This window comes from Saimiri boliviensis, chromosome 10, assembly GCF_048565385.1.
Source record: "Saimiri boliviensis isolate mSaiBol1 chromosome 10, mSaiBol1.pri, whole genome shotgun sequence".
Lineage (NCBI taxonomy): Eukaryota > Metazoa > Chordata > Mammalia > Primates > Cebidae > Saimiri > Saimiri boliviensis.
In genome coordinates this window covers 70,251,500-70,275,726 of record NC_133458.1, presented here as the reverse complement: position 1 = coordinate 70,275,726, position 24,227 = coordinate 70,251,500, and the positions used below count along the sequence as shown (strand labels likewise).

The following is a 24,227-nucleotide window of genomic DNA, read 5'->3' as shown; positions in this document are numbered from 1 at the left end:
TATTTTCCTCTCTCCAAGATGGATATATTCCAAGGTTAGAATTCTTACAGGGTTCTCTCTGCTAACCAAAAAGAGCTGCTTCATGAACGCTCTAGGAAAACACAGCTTCAGCAGATAAAAAGAATGGCAGGGAAAATGACTGCTTTGAAGTCAGAGAGATTATTTTCTCCCCGAGGTAAAGGACAGCTTCAACCTTCTCTTTTTTTCTGCCTGCCATTACTCTTCTTCTGGGTCTCCACCATGAAGTAAGTAATTTCTAGGTGGTTTCACTATGGAAAACTAAAAACACTCTGAGAGAATTTAGAGAAAACAGACATGCTCATCAGAAATGATGATAATGGGATAATTTTTCAGATAAACAAGATTATTTTTTAGTATAAGTATATTCCTGTTTTTTCTTAAATTTCACAAGCCTATATGTTTATTTTTACATCTTTTAGTGTGACTACTAGAAAATTAAAAATTATACATATGGTTCATACTATATTTCTATTAGATAGTATTTCTCTATAATAAGTATTGTTAGTATAACTTCCCTAGAATACAAACCTCATGAAGGCAAGGGTGGTTTTTTGTTGTATTTGTCAACATAAATGTAGCTAATTTTTCTAATGTAAGAAGTATAACATGCTTTTTCTTGAGAACCGAATTGATGGTTTTGGAAGAGCCGTTTAACATTGGAGGTCAAAAAAGCTCAGGTGCCAGGGTTATCTCTATGATCCCCTGCATTCTCTCAATCATCATTCCTTTCCTTTATTAACTTCTCTACTCAACCATGAGTCCACACATTATTATTTCAGGAACACCATGTCCAGTATCATTAATGCATTCTTCTTTGGCTTTTCATGTCTTCGATGAAACATGACACATGTCTCCTTATGTATCATTCGAGAAATAAGATTAGTACCAGATTAACTCAGTGATCTGCACTTCTGTGCTTGCATCCAACAGTGCAAGGTGACATTGGATCTGCTCTAAATGTACAATAAGCAACAGCAAATGGACCTTTTTCATTTCTGCATGTTTTGTTCAACTCCCACTCCTATTTTCTGAAAATATGTTTTCAATATCTGTTCTTCATAATCCTCCAACTTTTCTACCTTTTTCATTGCTCTCAGAGGTTATATTTTCAAGAGAAAATAGCAACTAGTATATAACATTGGGATCTCTCATCTCCCCTTTTCCAAATATACGTATCTGCCTACATCTGTATCTAATTAATTCTCCTTTCCTCCTGTTTAACAGAGGAGCTGTTTTCATCCTCCCTAACACTAGCATATTCACTTGCATTTTAGATTTGTATGCCATCTCTACCTCTGTCTCCCTTCCTGCCCCACCATTATATATGGGAATGGCTTGTACCTATCACTGAACTAATTATTCTTGCTAAGATCAACTATAGCCCCCGTGTCTCTAAATTCAATGGGCATTTCCAGGCCTCCTCTTACTTAACCTTCCTGTGACATTTCTCACTGTGGATCATTTCTTACCCTTGACTTTCTAAACACAATCCTTTCCTGCTTTCTTTCTACCTCTTTATTGACTTATCTTTGCGGGATGCTTCTTCTTTCTTTTGACATTAAATACCAGAATTCTTCAGTGCTTGATGCCATTTTTTCCTTCAGTACCATGATCTTATGCTTTCTCTTTATGTCTGTGGCTTCCATTACTATCTGTATGCAGATGACCCACAAATGTTCAACTTTAGCACACCTCAGACTCATATTTCTCTTTGACAGTAAAAGACTGATCTCTAAAAAATACCTCAGGCTCATTAAGTCAAAATGGAATTCTTTTTAAAAATCCAATTCTCCTCAAACCTGGTTCTTTTAAAGCATAATCTGTTTCCATGAGTTTTGCCCTCTCACCTTCAGAAAGTTCACACTTGCATTGCAGTGGGCCATCTCTCCAAGCCTTCTCTGATGTTTCCCCCAATAAATTGATTGCACAATTAATTCCATCTTATTATCTGTTTTTTGCACTAACATACAAGGCAAACAGAAACCTTAACTGGAGGATGAAGTAACGAAGACATAGCTAATACTATAATAGATCTCATTGATATCACTACCTTTGTTTTTAAAAATTATTTGTTTATTTTTGAGACAGTCTCACTGCATTGTCCAGGCTGGAGTGCAGTGGTACAATCTTGGCTTACTGCAGCTCTGCCTTCTGGGTTCAAGCAATTCTCCTGCCTCAACCTCCAGAGTAGCTGGGATTACAGGTGCATACCACCACAACTGGCTAATTTTTAATTTTTAGTAGAGATGGGGTTTTGACATGTTGTCTCAAACTCCTGATCTCAAGTGATCCTCCTGCCTTGGCCTCTCAGAGTGCTGGGATTAGAGGTATGAGCCACCATGTTCAGCCAGTACCTTTATTTTTATAGGCAAGGAATGTTGAGGCTTAGAAATCCTGAATTGGGATGGAAATGAACAAGATCTATCATTTTCAAAATCTGTAAGCATAGGCTCTGTTACACTGCCTCACCTGTTTCACAGGTGGTAAATGTAGTCAGTTTTTTTAGAGGTATTTAGTATATCTATTTCATATATGTTTTTAGACATTTTCAAAGATTAATTTAAATATGAACTTTAATGACATGTGACATATGCAAAGAAACTGTACAGATGATAAGTGTCCAGCTCAACAAATTTTCACAAAACAAACACAACTGTGTTATGATTCCTTACAACAACATGTAAACAACCAGCACTGAAAATCATCATTGATCTTCCCTTCACGTCATCACCACTGCTTCCTTTCTACCATCCTGACTTCTAACATTAAAGGCTAATTTCTAATTTACTTTCACAACGTAGCTCAAATCCATTTTCTAAAAATAGATTCACTGTGCCCCAGAAAAATAGATATATGTACCTATAGCAATCCACCATGAAGACCTCAGAACCCGTTTTGTTCACTATTTCAGTGCTGGAGTCAAGCAAGTTCTTTTCCCTACTCTGATCTGGTAATACTTTGTAGGACAGACATGACATCTTTGCCAGAAATTGGGCATGTTCATTCTGGTATGCCAACTTGGAAAAGTTCATTAATATCTTTAAGATTCATTTGTCTCATCTCTAAAATGAGAACAATAATATTACACTCTTAAGATTTCCATCATCTTGGAATATGTTAACACATACAAAAATCATATTACGGTGTTTAGAAAACAGCATAACTTCAATTAATGCTAGTTTGTGGGAGTTATTTTGAGAAATGGAGTCTTGCTCTGTCACCCAGGCTGTAGTGCAGTGGCACAATCATGGCTCACCTCCTAGGCTCAAGCAATCCTTCCACCTCAGCCTTCAGAGTAGCTGGGACTACAGGAATGTGCTACCACACCTAGCTAATTTTTTCAAAAGGTTTTGGTAGAGATAGGGTCTCACTATGTTGCCTAGGCTGGTCTCAAACTCCTGGCCTCAAGTGATCCTCCCTCCTTGGCCTCCCCAAATTCTGGGATTACAGGCATGAGCCACTGTGCCTGGAACAGGAGTTATCATTAGTAGTACTATATGCAGAATTTCATACCAAAATCTTTCAGAGGCAGTGTACTTAGTGACTTCCTGTACAACTTTTGGCAAATGACTTAACTCTTGAGTGTTTAAGTTTTTGTTTTGTTTTGTTTTGTTTTGTTTTGTTTTTAAAGAATAATAAGAAAAAGAATAAAGAAGAGGAAGAAAGAGAAAGAGGAAGAGGGAGAGAGAATGGGGGTATTGCTTTATTGCCCGGGCTAGAATGCAGTCTAAATATGGGTATGCCTATAATTGTCCTTAATAATGGAGACATAAAAGAAAATGAGGGAAGAGAATAACAAACAAGGAGCCAACCAACATTTCGTTTAAACTTCTAAGTTGATATGATGTGGTACTGATAAGATTGTATATTTTGTGTATTTAAAGTGGAGAGTTCTATAAATGTTAATTACGTTTACTTGTTCCAGATCTGAGTTCAAGTCCTGGATATCGTTAATTTTCTGTCTCATTGATCTGTCTAATGTTAAGGTTGAAGTCTCCCACTATTATTGTGTGGGAGTCTAAGTGTCTTTATAAGTCTTGTATGTCTGGGTTTTCCTGTATCGGGTGCGTATATATTTAGGATCTTTAACTCTTCTTGTTGTTGCGTTGATTCTTTTATCATTATATAATGTCCTTCTTTGCTTCTTTTGATCTTTGTTGCTTTAAAGACTATTTTATCAGAGGCAAAAATTGTAACTTCTGCTTTTTATTTATTTATTTTTGCTCTCTGTTTGGTTGGTCAATCTTTCGCCATCCCTTGTTTTGAGTCTTTGTGTATCCTTGAATGTGAGATGGGTCTGGATGCAGCATACTGATGGGATTTAGTTTTTTTGTCCAAATTGCCTGTCTTTGAATTGGGGAATTGAGTCAACTTAAATTTAGAATTAATAATGATATATGTGAGTTTAATACTGCCATTTAATATTAGCTGGCTATGTTGCCCATTAGTTGATGTAAATTCTTCATTATATTGATGTTCTTTACTTTTTGGTATTTTTTTAGAAAGGCTGATACTGTTTGTTCCTTTCTATGTGTAGTGGTTCTTTCAGAAGCTCTTGTAAAGCAGGCCTGGTGGTGATGAATTCTCTGAATGCTTGCTTGTTCACAAAAAACTTTATTTTTCCTTCACTTATGAAGCTTAGTTTGGCTGGATGTGAAATTCTTGGTTGAAAGTTCTTTTCTTTAAGGATGCTGAATATTGGTCCCCAGTCTCTTCTGGCTTGTAGGGTTTCTGCTGAGAGAGCTGCTGTAAGTCTAATAGGCTTCCCTTTGTGGGTAACCTGACCTTTCTCTCTGGCTGCCCTTAGTATTTTCTCCTTCATTTCAACCCTGGTGAATCTGACGATTATGTGCCTTGGAGTTGCTCTTCTTGAGGAATATCTTTGTGGTGTTCTCTGTATTACCTACAGTTGAATATTATCCTGCCTTACTAAGTTGGGAAAATTTTCCTGAATAATATCCTGAAGTGTATTTTCCAGCTTGGATTCATTCTCTTCGTCACATTCAGATACACCTATCAAGCGAAGATTAGGTTTTTTCACATAGTCCCATATTTCTTGGAGACTTTGCTCATTCCTTTTTATCCTTTTTTCTCTAATCTTGTCTTCTTGTTTTATTTCATTGAGTTGGTCTTTGACCTCTGATATCCTTTCTTCTGCTTGATCAATTCGGGTGTTAAAACTTGTGCATACTTCATGTAGTTCTCGTATTGTGTTTTTCAGCTCCATCAATTCACTTATTTTCCTCTCTAAATTGTGTATTCTTGTTGACATTTCGTCAAACCTTTTTTCAAAGTTCTTAGTTTCTTTAGATTGTGTTAGAACAAGTTCTTTTAATTCACAGAAGTTTCTTATTATCCACATTTTGAAGCCTGCTTCTGTAATTGGAACACACTTGTTCTCCATCAAGCCTTGTTTCGTTGCTGATGAGGAACTGTGGTCCCCTGCTAAGGGAGAGGCATTCTGATCTTGAGTATTCTCAGCCTTTTTTGACAGTTTTCTTCCCTTCGTTGTAGATTTATCCATCTATGGTCTTTATAATTACCGTCTTTGTAATTGGGTTTCTGAGTGGACGTCCAAATTATTGATTCTCAGCGCCGAAATCTGAGCAACCCACTGCGCCGACCAAATCAGCGGCGTTAAGATTGATGGTGCTTTTCTGACTCTGCACCAAGAACCGATGCTCCAAGGCGCTGGCAAAACTGCCTCGCCGGTCACAAGAGTTGCGCTGGCGACCCGTGGGGCTCCTCCGCTGGGAATCTCCTGGTATGTGAGCAATAAGAATTCATGTGAAGGTGTGGCGTCCTCTCATTCTTTGCGTTTTCACTGGGAGCTACAATCCTGAGCTGCTAGTGTTCAGCCATCTTGGATCTCTCTCCCAAGTTTTGCTTCTTTTCTAAGGATGCAAGAGGTAAGTAAGAATTAATGAGGCAAAGCTGGAAAGGACAGTGGGAAGGCCAAGGCTAAGGCAGTTTCTCGCTCACAGAGAGCTGGGCTACAGTTTCCTGTGGGCCGCATCCACAGACACTTGAAGACTCGCACCACAAGCCATGGAAGGGTGGGTGCCACTGCTGCCGTGTACAGTGCTGCGATTCTGGAGTACCTCACCGCTGAGGTACTGGAGCTGGCAGGTAATGCTTCTAAGGATCTCAAAGTAAAGCGTATCACTCCGCGTCACTTGCAGCTTGCAATCCGTGGTGATGAAGAGTTGGATTCTCTTATCAAGGCTACCATAGCTGGGGGTGGTGTGATCCCTCACATCCACAAATCTCTGATTGGAAAGAAGGGACAGCAGAAAACTGCTTAGAGGGTTGTTTTAACCAACCCTCTTCCTCCCCGTCATTGTACTGTAACTGGGACAGAAGAAATAATATGTGGAATTTTTAACAACAGTTAAATGGAAAAGCATAGACAATTACTGTAGACATGATAAAGGAAACATTTGTATGTTCTTAGACTCGAAGTTTGATAAAAGTACCTTTTCATGTGGTGACAGTGTGTGTGTTGATTGGCTAGGTTTCTCCGATGTTTTATACAAAAATGGAATTGATAAACCATTTTTTACAAAAAAAAAAAAAAAAAAAAAAAAAAAAAAAGAATTAATGAGTTGTTTTTGAAAGTATTGAGCTCCACAGATGAGAAAATGAAAGATGCTTTTTAAGTATGTAAAATAGCTTTTTGTTTGAAAGCACAGCAGTTAAAAGACTGGTATCCTCACTATCCTCTTGAGAGATGGTCTTTTTGAAAGCGTTAATGTCATATTTACTTTTGAAATCCTTCAATAATATTTGGATTAGATTCTAATATAAAAACTATCTTCATTGTAGAAAGATATTTAGAAGAAATATATAGAAAAAATAATCTAAAATTAGTTTGTTCTGATGGAATGAGGCAATGAGGTTAATAATCACCAAGGCACAAATATACATATATGGCTAGTTATAAAAGGGAAGGTTTGGGAGGCACGGAAGAGTAAGGAATCCTGGAATTCAGTTCCTTCTTTTCTGTTATCTAGTAGTATGACCTTGGGCAAGTCATCTTACTTTTTTAGGGCCCCATTGCCTTGCCTGTTAAATGAAGTTTTTAATCTCAGTAACTTCTCAATTCTCAGTGCTTCTAGTGGCCATATCACTTTTTATAATATCTTCCAATGAAATTTTATTTTATTTGGTAATTATTTTATTTTAGATTCTGGGGGGTACACATGCAGGTTTGTTATATAGATATATTGTATGATGCTGAGATTTGGGATACAAATGATCCTGACATCCAGGTAGTGAGCATAGTACCCAACAGTAAAATTTTCAGCTTTTGCTCCCACTTCCCCTTCTGGTGGTCCTCAGTGTCTATTGTTGCCATCTTTATGTCCATGTGTCCTCAGTGTTTAGCTCCTGTGTATAAGTGATAACATGAGATATTTGGTTTTCTGTTCCTGTGTTAATTCACTTAGGATAATGGCCTCCAGCTGCATCCATGTTGCTGTATAGGATATAATTTCATTCATTTTTATGATAGCATAATATTCCATGGTATATATATGTTACATTTTCTTTTTCTAATCCACTGTTGATGGGCACATAGGTTGATCTTATCTTTGTCATTGTAAATAGCATTGTGATGAACATAAGTGTGCATGTGTGTTTTTGGTAGAAGGATATATTTTATTTAGGATATGTATACCAGCAATGAGATTGTTGGGTAAATTGATAGTTCTGTTTTGAGTTATTTGAGAAATCTCCAAACTGCTTTCCATGGCAGCTGAACTAATTTACATTACCACCAACAGTTTAAGAGTTCCCTTTTCCCTCTAGCCTCACCAGCATTGTTTTTGTTTGTTGTTGCTGACTTTTTAATAATAGCCATTGACTGGTGTAAGGTGGTATCTTATAATTGTTTTGATTTGCATTCCTCTGATTAGTGATGTTGAGCGTTTTTTCAGATGTTTGGCAGCTGCTTGTGTGTCTTCTTTTGGGAATTTCCTGTTCATGTCTTTTTCTCACTTTTTAATGGGGTTATTTGGTTTTTGCTTGTCAAATTGTTTTTTTGTTGTTGTTGTTTGAGATGGAGTCTTGCTCTGTCACCCAGGCTAGAGTACAGTGGCTCAATTTCAGCTCATTGCAAACTTTGCCTCTTGGGTTCAAACAATTATCCTGCCTCAGCCTCCCAAGTAGCTGGGACTACAGGTGCATGCCACCTTGCCTGGCTAATTTTTTGTAATTTAGTAGAGATAGGGTTTCACCATGTTAGCCAAAGTGCTCTCTATCTCCTGACCTCATGATCTGCCCACCTCAGCCTCCCAAAGTGCTGGGATTAGTTTAATTGATGCTGGAAATTAGACCTTTGTCAGATGCATCATTTGAGAATATTTTCTTCCATCATCTAGGTTGTCAGTTTACTCTGTTGATAATTTCTTTTGCTGTACAGACACTTTTTAGTTTAATATTCGATCTCACACATCAATTTTTGTTTTTGTTGCAATTACTTTTGAGGAGTTTGTCATAAATTCTTTCCCAAGGCCAAGTCTAGAATGGTATTTCTGAGATTTTTTTCTAGGATTCTTTTGGTTTGAGGTCTTACATTTAAATCTTTAATCTATCTTGAGTTAATTTTTGTATATGGTGAAAAGTAAGGGTTCAATTTCATTCTTCTGCATATGGATAGCAAGTTATCCCAGCACCATTTATTGGATAGGGAATCCTTTCCCCATTGCTTATTATTAGCTTTTTTCAGTAGGGATAGGGTCTTGCCATGCTGCTCAGGCTGGTCTCGAACTCTGGGCTCAAGTGATTCTCTTGCCTCGGCCTCCCAAAATGTCAGAATTACAGGTGAGAGCCACCATGCCCGGCCCTCTATTGCTTATTTTGGTTGACATTATCAAAGATCAGATGGTCGTAGATGTGCAGCTTTAGTTCCAGGCTCTCTATTCTGTTTCACTGATCAATGTTTCTGTTTTGTACCAGTACCATGCTGTCTTGATTTCTGGAGTCCTGTAGTATAGTTTGTAGTCAGGTAATATGATGCCTTCAGCTTTATTATTTTTGTTTAGAATTGCTTTGGTTATTTGGGCTCTTTTTTTGTTTCATGTGAATTTTAGAATACTTTTTTCTAATGCTAAGAAAAATGACATGGGTAGTTTGATAGAATTTGCATCGAATCTGTACATTGTTTTGGGCAGTTTGGTCATTTTAGTGATATTGATTCTTCCAATCCATGAGCATGGAATGTTTTCCAGTAGTTTGTGTCATTTATGATTCCAGTGAAATATTTTAAATATGTATGCTAATTATTGATGGAACAGACATTTTTGAAGGCTGTATAATCATAGTCAAAATAAAGACTAAAGACCAAATCCAAAACTCTGTGTGTGTGTGTGTGTGTGTGTGTGTGTGTGTGTGTGTGTGTGTTAGTGGTGGTAGTTCAGGCACTGGAGAGAAAGGGGCTTAGACAATGAGAAAGATGATACAGTAGGTGACAAAGAATGATTGTTCATAATGTTAATCCTAGATTTCTTGTTTGACTATAGCTTCAACCTGAGATTTCTCAATTTGTGATTCAGACAAGCAGTGTGACACAGTAGAAATAGGCCTGAAATCACAGGAATCTAGTTTCCAGTCACTGTTCTCAGTGATTAGTAATATGATATTTGACATGTCATTTCACCTCCTGGGTGTTCTCAGGGGTGAAAAGAGGTGGTTGGGCATGACTGCTCAAGTCCCTTCAAGTTCTTAAAGACTGAATTTTTAAAAGGAGAGTGACCAAATTTACTGTGGTGTGGATATTGGGTTTGGGACCAATCTGAAGCTTGTAATTAAAGAAGAGTTCAGGAAGAACTATGTTATTTATTTTTTATGGACATTTGAAATATTTCTACCTCAACTTGTGTCTTAGTAAGCTGTATTCGCAATAATGCTATATACTAGCTACTGCAAAATTTAGTGGCTTCTAACAAAAAAAATCATGTTTCTCACTTGTGCTTCTGTAGGTTGACTGAAGTTTGGCTAATGTAGACTAGACTTGACTCCAGGCTGTGGGTAGCTTTGAGTGTCTCTATGGAGCCAGTGAACTATCCTGGGTATGTGGACTGACTCAGAGCTATATAGACTTGCAGAGGGCAAGTCCAGTTGTTCAGGCAAATTTCACTTTTTCCACCTAGGTTGTCTTTGCTAATATCCAATTGACTAATGTAAATAATATCACCAACTACAAAGTTAAGGGGCTCAGTAGTACACTACATGTATCATAAGACCATGGCAAAGGTACAGATGTGTAGCACTACCAGAGGAGAGTAAAGAATTGGGACCAATAATTAATATTTATGGCAATGTGACATATATGTATGTGGATGTGTAATGGAACAAGGAAAGCAAACCAGGCTTCTGGTGGGTTGAGTGAGAGAACAGCATAGGTTTGAGGGGGGAAGGATCTAGGCTCTCTAACTCTATGTCCATAATTGACTAACATGTATAGATCTAGTGAACTCACTAGTGTATTCACTAGTGAACTAGTTCCTTGTACTCTGATTCAGTGATGCTTCTAATGAATTTCCACAGAAAAACTATTCTTTTCAAAGTTGATGATGACCTCCATATTACCAAACCCCATAATCAATTCTCAATTCCCACATTATTTAACCTATCCATGGCATCTGATCCAGTTGAACACTGTCTTCCAAGTACACTTTTTCACTTGGCTTTACTTCTGCTTTAAGACCATTGCTTAGAACTAGTGACATGGGTCCATCCAACTTCAAGGAAAGCTAGCAAATTAAGGGAGCTGCAGGTATCCAGGGAGCACCGACTGCTTCTAGCACATACTCTGAAGGATTCTCTGAGCCTGCTTTATTTCCCTTAGTTCCATAATTTTGGTGTGTGCCTCCTGGCATCTTGCCTATGTATTGATAACGTTCTCTAAAGGTAAGAATTCTCTGAAGAATATGTAGATAAAATGGTCCTAAAGGGAACAGAGAAGGAAGAAGAAAGAAGCAGGGGACACATATATGATACTCACACTGTTTACTAGCTGATGATCTCAGTAGATTATTTAACCGCTTTGTGCTTCAATTACCTTATCTGTAAAGATAGGGGTGATAATAATAGCATCTCCCTGATAGGATTGTTTTGAGGACAATTTTAATGTACATGAGACACTTAGAACAGTGCCTGGAACATGAAGAACACAGTAAGTTCTAGCTATTACTATTTCATGAATTGAACAATTAAATTCTGAATAATAGAGAACTGAAAATAAAAGTGATTGTAAATTTATAAAATTTTAAATCATCTCCTGTATAAACCCTGGCCTAATGAGGAAGGTTCTCTTTTTAATATGTTTTATTACAAGGATTATGGAAACACATAAAAAAATAATCACAGAATGTGTTCCCTCCCTGCACATGTGGCACTTTGGCTGGAGGTAAACATCTTTTTTTTTTTTTTTTTGAAAAGCTGAACAAGAGCAAGGCAATAGAACAAATGAGTAGGGGGCACTTAGGATTGTTTTGGAATTGTACACCATATTGCTTTATTGGAACTCTCATTCAGTATCTAGGGACTGTGTGATGAGGGTCTCCTGATCGAAGGACCCCATCAGATGCTTTCAGAGAACTCAGGCTCGCCCCTGCTGATGTGGCTCTGTGATTATGGTTTGTCTTCTAAGTTGTCAGCAGGAAGGTATTCTTGCTGCCTTCTTTCCCTCTGCATTTCCAACAAGGAGGGACAGCCGGGGCAAATGAGACGGAATCTTTTTCCAGTTACATAGTATGCATATTTTATTTCAGCCACCGCCTATGAGAAACATCCTGAGTGATTTAGTGGTGCTGAGGCAAAGGCAGCCTATGTAAGATTTTGGAGTACATTGATAAATTTCCAGAAGATTATTTGGGTGAAATGGCATGGTAGGTTAATTATCAGATTGAGAGCCTTTTAGTTGCTATAGGGGAGATATTACAGTCCCAAATGCAGTTCCAAATTACTCTTAGAGCACAAAATGGTAAAAAATAATAATAATAATAAAATTAAAAAAAATAATAAAGAAAAGTACAAATATACATTTTTTTTACTCTAATTGTTTCAAAGGGGAGAGGGCACAGCTTTTAGAAGACAAGTGATTTAGTTGGTGGTACTTAGCTGCTAACTTTTACTTTGAGTAAGGGTATATGTGAGTTGACTCCTCATTCACATCGTCATATAACTCTTATTTCTTAATAAATGTTCCTCAGGAAGAAGGCCAAGTTGAAATTTTCCTTGTGCTGAACTAAGTAAAACATCAGCCAAAATTCCAGCCAACAGTTTTTGCAAAGGCATAACTTCTGAACCAGAGTCTAAACAAAGTGCATTATATTTTATTTACCTGTCTCTTTATCCCTCAGGTCTTATCACCTTTGATCCTCCTGTATTTCTTTCTCTTGGATAAATCTTTTTTTAAAAAAAAATTTCTTCCCCCCCTCTCCCCTTCTTGTCTCAAAAATCCATTGATAGCTTATAATGGAGCAGAATGCCTTCCTGGGCAGGAGGTGGGAGGTGGGGGAAGATGAAAGGCAGAAGATCTTTTATCTTTTCCCAAGAAATATGCAGACTTCTGAGGGTGATGCATATATAACATACCTTTACAATTTAGGGTGTCTGGATTGGGATTGGAGCCCAATCCAGACACCTTAAATTGTAATGGTATGTTTGTCATGCTGAGGTATGGAAGGTCTCTCCCAGGCCTCTTGATTAGGAGTATAGACTAGTATAAACTCCAGCTTTGCTACTTACTAATTGAGTGACCTGGAAAAAGTTACTTAAATTCTTAAAGGCTTAGTTTTTCCAATCTGTGAAATGGATTAATACCTGGCTAGTTGAGTAGCATTAGTAAGGAGGGGATTCAAGTACGCAAGAAGATGAATGAGCAGTCTACTGTAGTAGTAATACTGTAGTAATGTAGGTAAAATGAGGACTTGCAGTAATGAAGGATGGACAGTACTAATGGGATTGAAGGGGAGAGTGAAGAAATATTAGATTGGTAGAAATAGAGCTCTTAGATACCAGCTGGAGATGAGAGGGAGTGGAGGAGTCAATGATTTTGAAATTCCTAACTTTGTTCTCTGGTGATGCCATTAGCTGGGAATAAAAATTCAGTGCAAATATAATCTATTTTGGGTCTTTTGTTTTGAAGCTCTTGCAGAATATTCATGTGGCGATGTCCAGAAGGTAATTTGAAATATAAGTCTAGAGAAGTCATCAAATGTCAACATGTATTTACTGAGCACATAATATGTGTTAGATAATTTGTGAGACACGAATATATGATAGTTGTAAAAAGACGTAATTACCACTTTACTTTCTACTGGAGGAGAAAGATGTAAAATAAATACACAATAAAGTATATAACTAAAAATATATGCTATAGAAAGGAAAACCAAGAGATGCTATGAAAATATCTAGCAGGATGTGCTAATTTAGGCTGGGAAGTTTGGGGAGGTCTCTGCAGAGACTTAATCTGTGACTGAGGGTAAATTAGAATGAGGTGGTTGTATTTTATTCTTAGACTATAATTTCCATGAAGGTGGAAGATTTACTGTTCACTGTTCTATCCCTAGTGCTCAGAGCAGTGCCAGTCATGTGGCAGTCTTTTAATCTAAATTTGTTGAAGAACTTAATGAAAGAATAAGTAGAACGGGTGAATTGAGATGTCCCAGGGAGCAAACATAGAAGAGTGCTGAAAATTGACCTCCACAGAATAGACAGAAAAAAATGTGATGTTTATGGAGGAAATACATATTGAGCAGATAAGTAAAAGAGAAACAATGTGTGCCAATTAGAAACTTACTTGGCTGGCAGTAATAGAAAACCTGAAAATAATGACTTAAACAAAAGGCATTTCTTGTTTGTTTAGTTCTTTCACAAAGCAAGAAGACTGAACATGGATAGTTACTAGGAATGCTTAGATTACCAACATCAGCCCCAAGTTTTTCCATTTTCTTGACCTTTCTCCATGGATGTAGGTTGTCAGCTACAGCTCTAGTAATTATGTCTATGTTTTAGCAGAAAGAATGAGGAAGTGGAAGCAGAGATGCCTATAGATTTGTGGAAACATTAGGGTAGATTTCACTTTACGTCTAATTGGTCAAAACTATGTCACACCAAAAGCTGGAAGGTGACAAAGGAGAAGGGGTTGAAAATGTAGGTTGGAGCACCTTGTCAATGGTGTCTGCTCTATTAGGCAAGAATAATATCTTCATAATCAAGAGAGAAGAAAGTTTAAAGAAGGCAAATTGGCAACAAAATCAAATGTCATAGGGGTTGAAAAAGATGAGCTCTGAAATAAGACTTTGGATGTGACATTCAGAAGGGCAGAGACCCTGCCCATTTTGCTCTCTGTTGTATTCCAGGCACCTTCTCCAGCACCAGGGACAGAGTAGGCAATTAATCACTGACTAGGGAAATTAATCTGGCTGTGGTGTATTAGATGTATTGCATGCATAAAAGTCTGTATTGATCATCCAGCGTAAATTAAATTCTAATTTTCTCTAAGTAAATACTTTCTGGAAAGAGTGAGCATCTAGAGAGTTATCCTTCATATGTACATCAGAAACCAGTTAAGAAGAATAGACTAGAACTTAAAAAATATTTTCCCAAAGCTTAGTGAAACAAGAGAAAAGAACTCCCTGGAAGAATTTGCTTTTTTCTTTAGTTTTAGTAGCTGTTTTTGGTAAGTACAGATGGTTTATAGTCACAAGAAAGCTCTTTATGTATCATTATAGTCATTTGTTTATGCTTTCTTATTATAGGAAAGATTTAAAGCAGTTTTTCATCTCATAGGATAAGAGGGAAATTCCTATGACAGGCATTTATGTTATTGAATGTGTTTAATTAGTACCTTATATTTGCATAACACTTTAGAGTTTACAAAGCACATTAACTACATTGTCTCATTTGACTCTTTCAATGATATGAGGAGGTGATTAAGGCAAGTAGCACTAGCACCAATTTTACGTTAAAAAAATTCAAGAGATCTTAAGTAATTTATTCAAAATCATTTATGTATTATAAGAGATTGAGCCAAGACTTGAACACAAATTTCAATTCCTAATTGATTGTTTCACCAAATAAAGTTTGCTCCCAAATACGTAGAATTAGTTAGGTAGTAGTGTTGTGTAATGGAGAAAAATCATCATGTGAAACATCAAAATCAGTAGCTGCTTCTGCTTTCTGCCTTGTGTGGGTGGCAGTGCATACTCTTTATCAGTAGGTAAATAGAGTTTTGAAATCCATCCTTTGCAGAGACTGCTAAGAAAGGATGAAAGGGAAACAGCAATTTTGTGTTGATGACAATATTAATTGCAAGGCATGCCTTATCCAGGAACCCTGTGTTCTTAACTGTTGTTCTTCTTGTAGAATAACCACAACCATAACCCCCCTTTTCCATTGGAGAATCACATAGTTGAGGATGCCTTTCATTTGTGGCATTCTCTGTACATAGTCAAGAGACTTACCTATGCATTATTTTGCTTGAAAATAAAAACAAACTTCACCAAAGAGATAAATTATGGGTGTACAAGGTAGCTTGATTTGATTTAAAGCCTGGCTAGAATTTAGCATTTCAGGATTTAGCATTTTAACTTTTCAGGGAATATGGCTTTCTTTGTGGATTATTCTGTCTTTCCTTCCAATTTTACATTTCTACTTCAATTTCAAGATTAGGTTTACCTGATTTCCCTCCTTTCTTTTGGAGTCTATAGCTCATCACCATATGCAACTATTCCGTGTACTTTGAGTCTTTTGAGGGGAACTGTGGATATGTTTATTTAAATGCTTTGAACTCCCTACCTCATCTTCCTTGTGATCAACAAAATGATAATGTACACAACTTCTTAGGAAGAAAAACTATAAATCTACATGTGGAATTATAATTCCAGGGTTTTATTTTGTGAGGAAAAAAGATGACAAAGAAGAGAAATAACTCGCTATTCTATAAAAGATACTTATATAGTAAATTATTGCCCATTTGATTTGACAAAGTCTGAGTTTGTGGGCCTTGAGGCTGGGAGCAGTTCTGAGCTGCCTGAGAGATAAATGAGAGCTGCTGATCCAGGTGAGCAATGGAGCTGAGGGACTCACTTGTCACTAGGTGACTTTGGATATTATGACTGTGTGTGCTTGGAGAAACCTTGCAGGTGGACATGTGCAATAAATCAAAAGTAAGCACATCGGGGAGAGAACAACAGCTGTGTTTACACCCTTATGAAGTTATGTTGACCCTCCCTTGTGGTCCTTCTAGATGTGTTAGACTTGAGGACTCACTAATAGTTTATCTGAAACAGCTTTTGAATTCATTTATAAAGGTTTGAAGATTTATTTTATAGTTTTCTTCCAGGGTTCAAGGTAGATTTTTTCATTCACTCAACAAACCATTTTTGATGTTTTTGGTGGGCCAGATGCTGGCCAGCAGGATGCAAAAATGGACTAGGCACTGTCTTTATAACTAAGAAATTTATAACCCAATAAAGAAGGTAAGACACATGGACCATGAAAGAAAAAAATAATGCAGTATAGGAATATTTATTAATAATACTTTATATATTAAATATTTAATTGATGGCATACTGGAATAAACATGAGGACTAGAGACGTGTAAAGCAAGTGGTCAAAAGAAAGGAAGGCTCAATACAGATATACTCCATTCTATATTATTGATTGCTTTCATTTGCATAACACTTGTTTGAAAATAAATTGATTGCTTGTGGTGATACTCTGCTGAAATTAGTTATAAGGAATCAAAAGAATAATGCATTTGTTCAAAAAGCAAGTACAATTACTGAAGCCTACAAATAGGCAAAATTCAGCAACTAAAAACTGATGAATTATTTTTAACTCTGTGTTTGCTCACATTAGAGTCTCCTTGTACAATCTGTGGCACTAGAATTTGAGAATAATGTAAAGAACTTGGAAAGATTCAGAATTAAAGCTCAGAAATATGTTGGAAATAGGTCCTTAGTGCAATAGCACCAAGTGGCTTGGGAGAATTTAACTTTCCAAGCTCCCTAGATAGAGGTGCAATGTAAGTAAACCAGTGCTTGATACCCACGTGTAGCTTCAGGATAAAAGTTGGCATTCTTTCCAACAACCAGATTATCCCCAAAGGTTTTTTTTTGTTTTGTTTTGTTTTGTTTTTTTTGAGACAGAGTTTCACTCTTGTCACCCAGGCTGGAGTGCAATGGCGCGATCTCAGCTTACCGCAACCTCCGCCTCCTGGGTTCAAGCAGTTCTCCTGCCTCAGCCTCCTGAGTAGCTGGGATTACAGGCACGCGCCACCATGCCCAGCTAATTTTTTGTATTTTTAGTAGAGATGGGGTTTCACCATGTTGACCAGGCTAGTCTCGATCTCTTGACCTCGTGATCCACCCACCTCGGCCTCCCAAAGTGCTGGGATTACAGGCGTGAGCCACCGAGCCCGGCCCCCCAAAGGTTTTTTAAGTGGAAATTCTGGAGCCTCAGAATGTCCCTAAGTGATGGAAAATAAAATTTATGTGGAAAATCTATGGGATTTTCAACATCTGTTCTGCCCTAGGTACTTGAAAATATTCATCAAAATGAATGAAGATAAGGATGAGAAGTGACTCAAAAACTAACTTAAGTATTATTTTCTATACTTACTTTGTACCTCCTTTGGATTTTAAATAGAAAATTATTATTAATTTTTAAAATATTTTTAAGAACTTCCCCCTACTTCACCCCACCCCCTAAAAATTCAGTGTGCAATGTATATGATTTGGGGTAGATAGAGTATTTCCTTACTGACCTGGTAGATAAGAAAGAATAGGTTAACTTGTAGAACACTTTTTCAAAAAGAGAGTAGATTTTTAAGTAGTCTGGTATAGTTTTCAGGAGAATAACTTGAAGACCTACCAAAGTTCCATTTTGCCTTACAAGTAAAAATATAGGACCTATCTTTATGTGGAAAATGTAATGATATCTGAATAAATTATAGATTCAAGGAATCATGAGGATAAAATAGCCTACCCATTAGTCTTCCTGCAAACAGTCTTTATTTTCTTTTTACACATATCCCCTTGTTTCATTACCATCAGTCTCTGAAAGCTTTTCTTTATTCGCTTTAACATGCCTTCACTGAAGACCTTCTGTATATAAGATACTATTGCTAGGAGTTGTGGGAGAAGACAAAAATTATTAAGAGATGGTTACTCTGTTCTTTCAGAGAGTATACAACCCTGTTGGAAAAGAAATTATGACCTTCAAGGGTCTTGAAGCCTCAAGCTCATGATTTTTAATAAACGTTCTTATTCAAGTTTTAATATCTCATCCTTTATGATATTGTATATCCATGTTTTCATTGTTCTCTGCTCTTTTCCCCGTGCAGAAAAGTGGACAACTTAGGGTCACAGACTATTTGGTGAGCACAAGTTTGGTTGTAAATATTTGCATACCAATTCTCTGTCCTCCTCCACCCCCCTTAAAATGTTAACTATATTAAAATGTGGAGGTATTTATTTTGTGGTAGCCTAATTCTGAATAGTTAGTCTCTCTTTGGAATGCAGTCGTATGTTGAAATGAAAGCATATTTTGGCTTTCTGCAAGGATGTGGGCTTCTCCTTGGGTTTTCACATTTTCCTTTGTGCCTTTTGTGAAATGGTTTGTGGAGACTGCAAAAAAGCAGAGGCAGACTCCTTGCCTCACTCCGCCCCCCTTCCAGCTCATCATATCCTTACATAATCCAAGAGAAATCTGCTTTTGGTTAGAATGCAGTTGAGGGCAAAGTAAAAAAAAAAAATTGGATATATTAAATGTTCCAAGTTTGTATAGAAGTTCTGTCAAAGGAACAGCCTAAATGGAGGCAGCTGGAAATCATTAAGGAAACTTGCAGGGGACAGTGATTAAAGCAGGATGGAATTTCCACTTTCCCCGCCCCCTCTCTTTTTATGGTACTTTAAGCAAGTTAGTGTTCCTTTTGAAATTTGAATTAGCCCTCTGACTATGAGAGTTGGAAAATTATTTTATTCCTTTACTTCCTAGAGACCACTCCACTGATTTCTGAGGCTGTTAGTGCAAATGAATAAATGAACACATTTGGAACTAACTGGTGCTCGGCAGCAGTGTGCCTCATATTTCATGATTATCCTTGCATCTTCCTGGTCTGAGTCTGATTTGAAATGATAACCACTGAGAAACATTAAGAACACTTTGTGGCTGCTTTTCCAGTCTTATATGATAACTGAAGTCTACTTTTTAAGACCCCAATTTTTCCCTCCCTCCTTTCTCCTTTAATGGTTTCACCACTTTTCATCACAAGAAATAGTTGTAAATGAGTCCCTCCTTGTTCTTTTTTTTTCATTGCAACTTTCTCTAGGTTCAACTGCAAGGCATACTGGGATCTAAGCAGCAAAGGGTGATGGGACAGGTAGAGGCAGAACTGGGAAGGGCTGGGATTCCTCCCTGTGGGTGTGGCATGACCAGTCTTGATGTGGCCGGATGCTGCTACAAAGAGGTTGAATCTGGTCATTGGGGCAGAGCAGAGGAAGCACAGAGCTGGACAGAACTTCATGTCAGGTGATGCACATTTGAGAGTCTAAGTGTTGAGTCTGTTGAGAGGGTCACCTGGCTCATGGTAGGGCATGTGGGCTAGAGAGTCCAGGGCTCTCTGGGAAAGCACGTTACCATTACACCATCAGAAAACAAACTGGTCAGTTAATAATGGCCATAAGGAAAAATCATGGTGGGCAGGGTGAAGAGTGAACGCAACATCAGCTGGTACAGAACTCAGGGCAGCAAAATGAATTTACACTTTTTTTTTTTTTTGGCCTGCCTGAATGAGAGTTAGTCAGGGACTGGGCTTCAGCAGGTAGGGACAGAATTTTCTTCCCACTGGACTATATTAACATGAAACAATTAAGTGCAACCTTTCCCTCATTCTTCTTGAAATACCTACTGTAAGACTAGAAAATAGAACTTACTGGAGATTTTATTTTGGTGTGGGAAAATAACCTCATTATAGTGAACAAGCAGGTCCCCTGGAATGACATGACATGACAGCTTGAATCTTTCCCCTATTTCTTTTAACCCACTCAGTGGGACAAATTTTTTTCTGTTCTTGAATGAATTCCAGAAATGGCACAGGGGCTTTTTTTGATCACTCCACTCTCAGAAAATGAGAGATCCTTTGTGCGCTTCTAGCACCCAGAAAGTTTTATTTTGGCCCCTAAAACGTCTACTTCTATGTAATACCTTAATGGTAGACAAAGTTGAGGCTTCTCATTTCGTTTAATGCACGTCTCTGCAAGAGGCGGTGGCCTGAAGTAGGGAAGGAAGACACGGTGAGCTCTGTCTCAGTCTCTCCACCTCCTGCTTCTGTGCCTCCTCCTCCTCTGCCTCCAGCTTACTAATTGCAATTTCTGATCCCTTTGGGATTGGAAGGGGCTGAGAGAGAGGGGAGGTAAGCACAAAGCAAAGGCATTAGTTGATCATGACTGAAATTAGTTGATGCTGCTCAACTAATGATGATGTGCTCTCTGGGCTTGGGAGGTATTTAAAGCTGACACTTTCTCCTGGCAAACTTTGGTGCATTATTTGAAAACTTTCCACCCACCAATGCTGAATCACTAAGGTACCTAGCCTGCAGTTTTTTGATGTTCAGGTAAGTTCTTCGCTATACTTGCTCACTTACATGATAGTCTCCTAGTGGTACATTCCTGTGTTGGAGTTAATGTGTGTCTCTAGGCAGTTATTTTGGGAAATATTTAAAGGACCTCAAGGTTGATTCTTTTCTGTTGAATTCATGTAATTACACATATTCTTTACATCAAGAAATACTGTTGCAACCTTTTTTTTTGTATCAGCCTTTCTTTGTCTTCCATCGGATCAGAGTTACTAGTCAGCTAGAGTTTTCCCATTTCTCTGTCCTCTGTCAGTACCTGGGGCACACCTTGAACTCTCTACATGGTCCCATTGAGGCCACAATCCCTGGGCTTGAAATGAAGGAAAATACTCCTAATCCTTCCCCCATGGGAGTTGTGTGGGACTCAACACTCATTAGCAGTTCTCTCATAAAATCTACTTTGTAAATGTCAAGTTCCCTTTCAGCCTCTATTCTTCTTTATAGGCTGGAGGTGGGTGGTCTGATCAGGGTCAATTTTTTTTTTATTTGCCACCTCTTAGCAAGCCATGTATAGATGGTATCAAACTTCTTGATGGGTTGTAGGAATGCTTAACACTCATTATCTTAAGGCCATTGCACAGCTAAAGAAAATTAATCAAGTTTTAAAAATCTTGTTAAAACCCAATTCAGATATTAAGGTTTTATTGTTTTCTTGTAGGTAGAATCACTAAGAAAGAATGAGAGTTTCCTTTTTCCTCCCAGCTTTATTACCTTTGAAGACTTTTTTAAAAAAATTTAATGTATGTTCTTTATTTTCACGGAAGTCCAAAGTGCCAAGTGAAACTTCATATATGAATCTATTATTAAGACATAACTCTTGCTAAGGCTAGCAAAACAAAACACTACTTTGGCAGAGGTCTTAAAGTCTGTAGTTGAGTAGACAAACTGTTAGATTGATTAAAGAGATTTTCACACAAGGACAGTCTCCTAATTTGTTGAGCATTGTATCTCAAGGTTAAAAAATTCTGGCTACATTTTAAAGCAGGGAAGATCAATTAGAACATTCATTAGACTCCTATTTACACTTTAATTGTCAACTCTGCTCATTTGTTGAAAGCCTTTTTTAGTCATTAGTGTCTGTCAGTAAGAAATATGTCTTAATTTCACTTATATTCATTTATTAATTCTTTCATTCAATTGACAAACATTAATAATGTGCCAAGCCCTTCGCCAGCTTTTAAAAATATATTAATAGAAAAAGTCAAAGCTTACCCTCAAGGTCATATTCACCCCAAATTCTTATGTAATCAAAATTAGTAAAAAGGTGTTGCATTTTACTAAATTTAGAAAAATAATTACCTTTCACAATAGAAATACATAAAGATGACCCTAAATAAATGTACATACTGATTATTCTTTATGCTTGTGTTTTTAGCCCGTATATGTTTCAGGTTTAAAATGTCTTAAGGGTGCTTCATTTTGGCTGCTATTGGCCTTGTATTCTATTATATATTGGGTAGCTCTTGAGAGTGGGCACTGTGTGTCTTCATTTGGACTCTGTAGGGGCACTAGAGGGTCAGTATGCCTCTCATTTTCTGTTAAGGAGAAGGGGCCTACCTCACCACTGGAGTGTAGAGAGTGGAGCCAGTTAAATTTTCTGGTTTCTGAACAAGGGGGTTACTGAATACAGCCTCTGGTGAGACTCTTATAGTATACAGCCTCTGGTGAGAATCTTCAGAGGAAGAATGTAAACTTTCCAAAATCATCTACATGCTATATGCACACTTTAACAGGTTTTGGGTGGGTGGTCTTAATGTCTAACACAAAGTCTTTGGTGTTTCTGCACAAGATTTGGGCCAGGAATTAACCCTTTGGACCTAGGTCCTGCTGAGTGTATGGCCCACACATTTCTGAACATTTAGCAATGAAACTACAGCAAGAAGTTTCTTCTCTTGGAGTATAATTCCAGTCATAAAATAATTTTGCATTAAAGGTTGCATGCTAATTTTTCAGTTTGCTCTAGTACATTTTAAGTGCTTTCTTGCACCTACAATGGTGGCAATCACTGTGAAGGATGCCAAAGGCACATTGACCATAGTTTTCTATATTAGAAAGGCATGTAACAACAGAATGTGATGGCCAGAGGGCCAGTCCAAGAGCCTACCAGCTGCTCTGCCATGAACTAAGTATGTGAAATTGGTCATGACATTTCATTTGTTTGGGCCTCAGTTTCTTTTCTTTCAAGATATATTTATGTTATTTTATTTGAAATATCTGGAAATATTTCAAGCACATAGAAAAGTACAATGAATGCTATAACAAACAGTCATATACCCACCAATGAAATTTAACAGTTGTTACCTTTTTTAAAAAAAGGGTAAAGTGTTACAGAAAAAGTTAAAATCCACCCTATCCTATTTTCTCTCCCTTCCTGTCACAGAGATAATCACTTTCTTGAAGTTGATGCGTGTTCTTGCTACCCAAATTCTTGGAATTAAAAAAACTATCTAGAGTACTATTTATGTGTTTTAAAAATGTAAACCAATTGTGTCATATTGTTTCTGTGTTTTTACAACTTCTTTTGTTCACTTAACATTATATTGGTAAGATGCATCCAGGTTGATACTTGTGGTTTTATTTATTCTTTTTATGTATCTACTGTACCATTAAGTAAACACTCCCCCAAATTTTCCCCTTCTCTGGGCTTGAAATTTTAGTTTGTTGCTGATTTTCTACTCTTTCAAACCATGCTGTAATGAACATTGTTGCTTACAGGTCTTCTTTTACACATGTCTGAAAGTTCTTTAGCGTAGAGCTTTCTAAGTTCTCCAGTGCTGTGCTCAGAGTGGGTGTCACTTTGGGTCCTTGGAAGAGCGGATAGAAAGATGAGATTAGATGTATAAGAAATTTATTTTGGAAAGTGCCTCTGAAGGATAAAGAAGGAAGAAGTAGGATGTGGCAGAGAGAATCTTGAGATGTCAACATAATTTTGACACCTGTGAAAGAAGAGAGGAAAGGGTACATTGGATCAGAAAACTCAGACCCCAGCACAGTTCTGAGATGATATACCCCTGCTGATGGGAACTCCTCCACCAAAAGTTGTTGGTTGGTGGAGTTCAGTGTCAGGTAGGAACGGGCTAGCTGTACTACCCTGTGCTATGCTCAGGCATGAGCTAGGGACAGCTGGGGAAAGTATGAACCCCAAAGGTGATAGCTGGAGCTAATAATCAACTAAGTTGCCAGCACAGTTTTCTTGAAGGAGATCTTAGCAACACACCTCTATGGCCAATGCAGATAATGATTGCCTCAGCCCACAGACAGGCAGAGGCAGCAGAGATCTGGCCGATTGTGAGGTCCCAAACCTCTAGGAACTGTGGCAGTGTTACTTGGAGCTTACCATTCCTACTGGAATAAATTCCTCTCTCCTATTGGCTCTGGAGATTCCTCTTTTTTCTTTGGAGGTAGGCTATGTATTGAACATTTTTTTTTTTTTCATTCTGTTTTATCATGTATGTCTATGTGGCTTAACAGGAATAGGTTTGTGTTTCCTCAATTCTCCATGTTATCAGCATTGAAAGACTTTATTTTCTTGATCTATAAAATGAGTCTTAGACCG

General features: G+C 37.6%; 1 protein-coding gene and 1 long non-coding RNA gene across 2 annotated transcripts in view; both read left to right on the top strand.

The window, feature by feature from the left end:
• LOC141579962 (uncharacterized) overlaps positions 1–24,227 on the top strand; it is a 248,228-nt gene that overhangs the window by 1,440 nt on the left and 222,561 nt on the right. The gene's annotated exons all lie outside the window — the stretch shown is intronic.
• Positions 2,993–6,618, top strand: LOC120365282 (histone H2A.V-like). Its single transcript, XM_074379872.1, has 2 exons — positions 2,993–3,029; positions 5,950–6,618. The coding sequence occupies exons 1-2, from the start codon at positions 2,993–2,995 to the stop codon at positions 6,324–6,326; spliced, it is 414 nt and encodes a 137-aa protein (XP_074235973.1). The 3' UTR covers positions 6,327–6,618.

Coding starts and splice junctions, on each gene's coding strand:
- LOC120365282 (XM_074379872.1), top strand. CDS start 2,993: ATGACATCTTTGCCAGAAATTGGGCATGTTCATTCTG. Junction 3,030..5,949: donor AATTGGGCATGTTCATTCTG/GTATGCCAACTT, acceptor AGAATTAATGAG/GCAAAGCTGGAAAGGACAGT.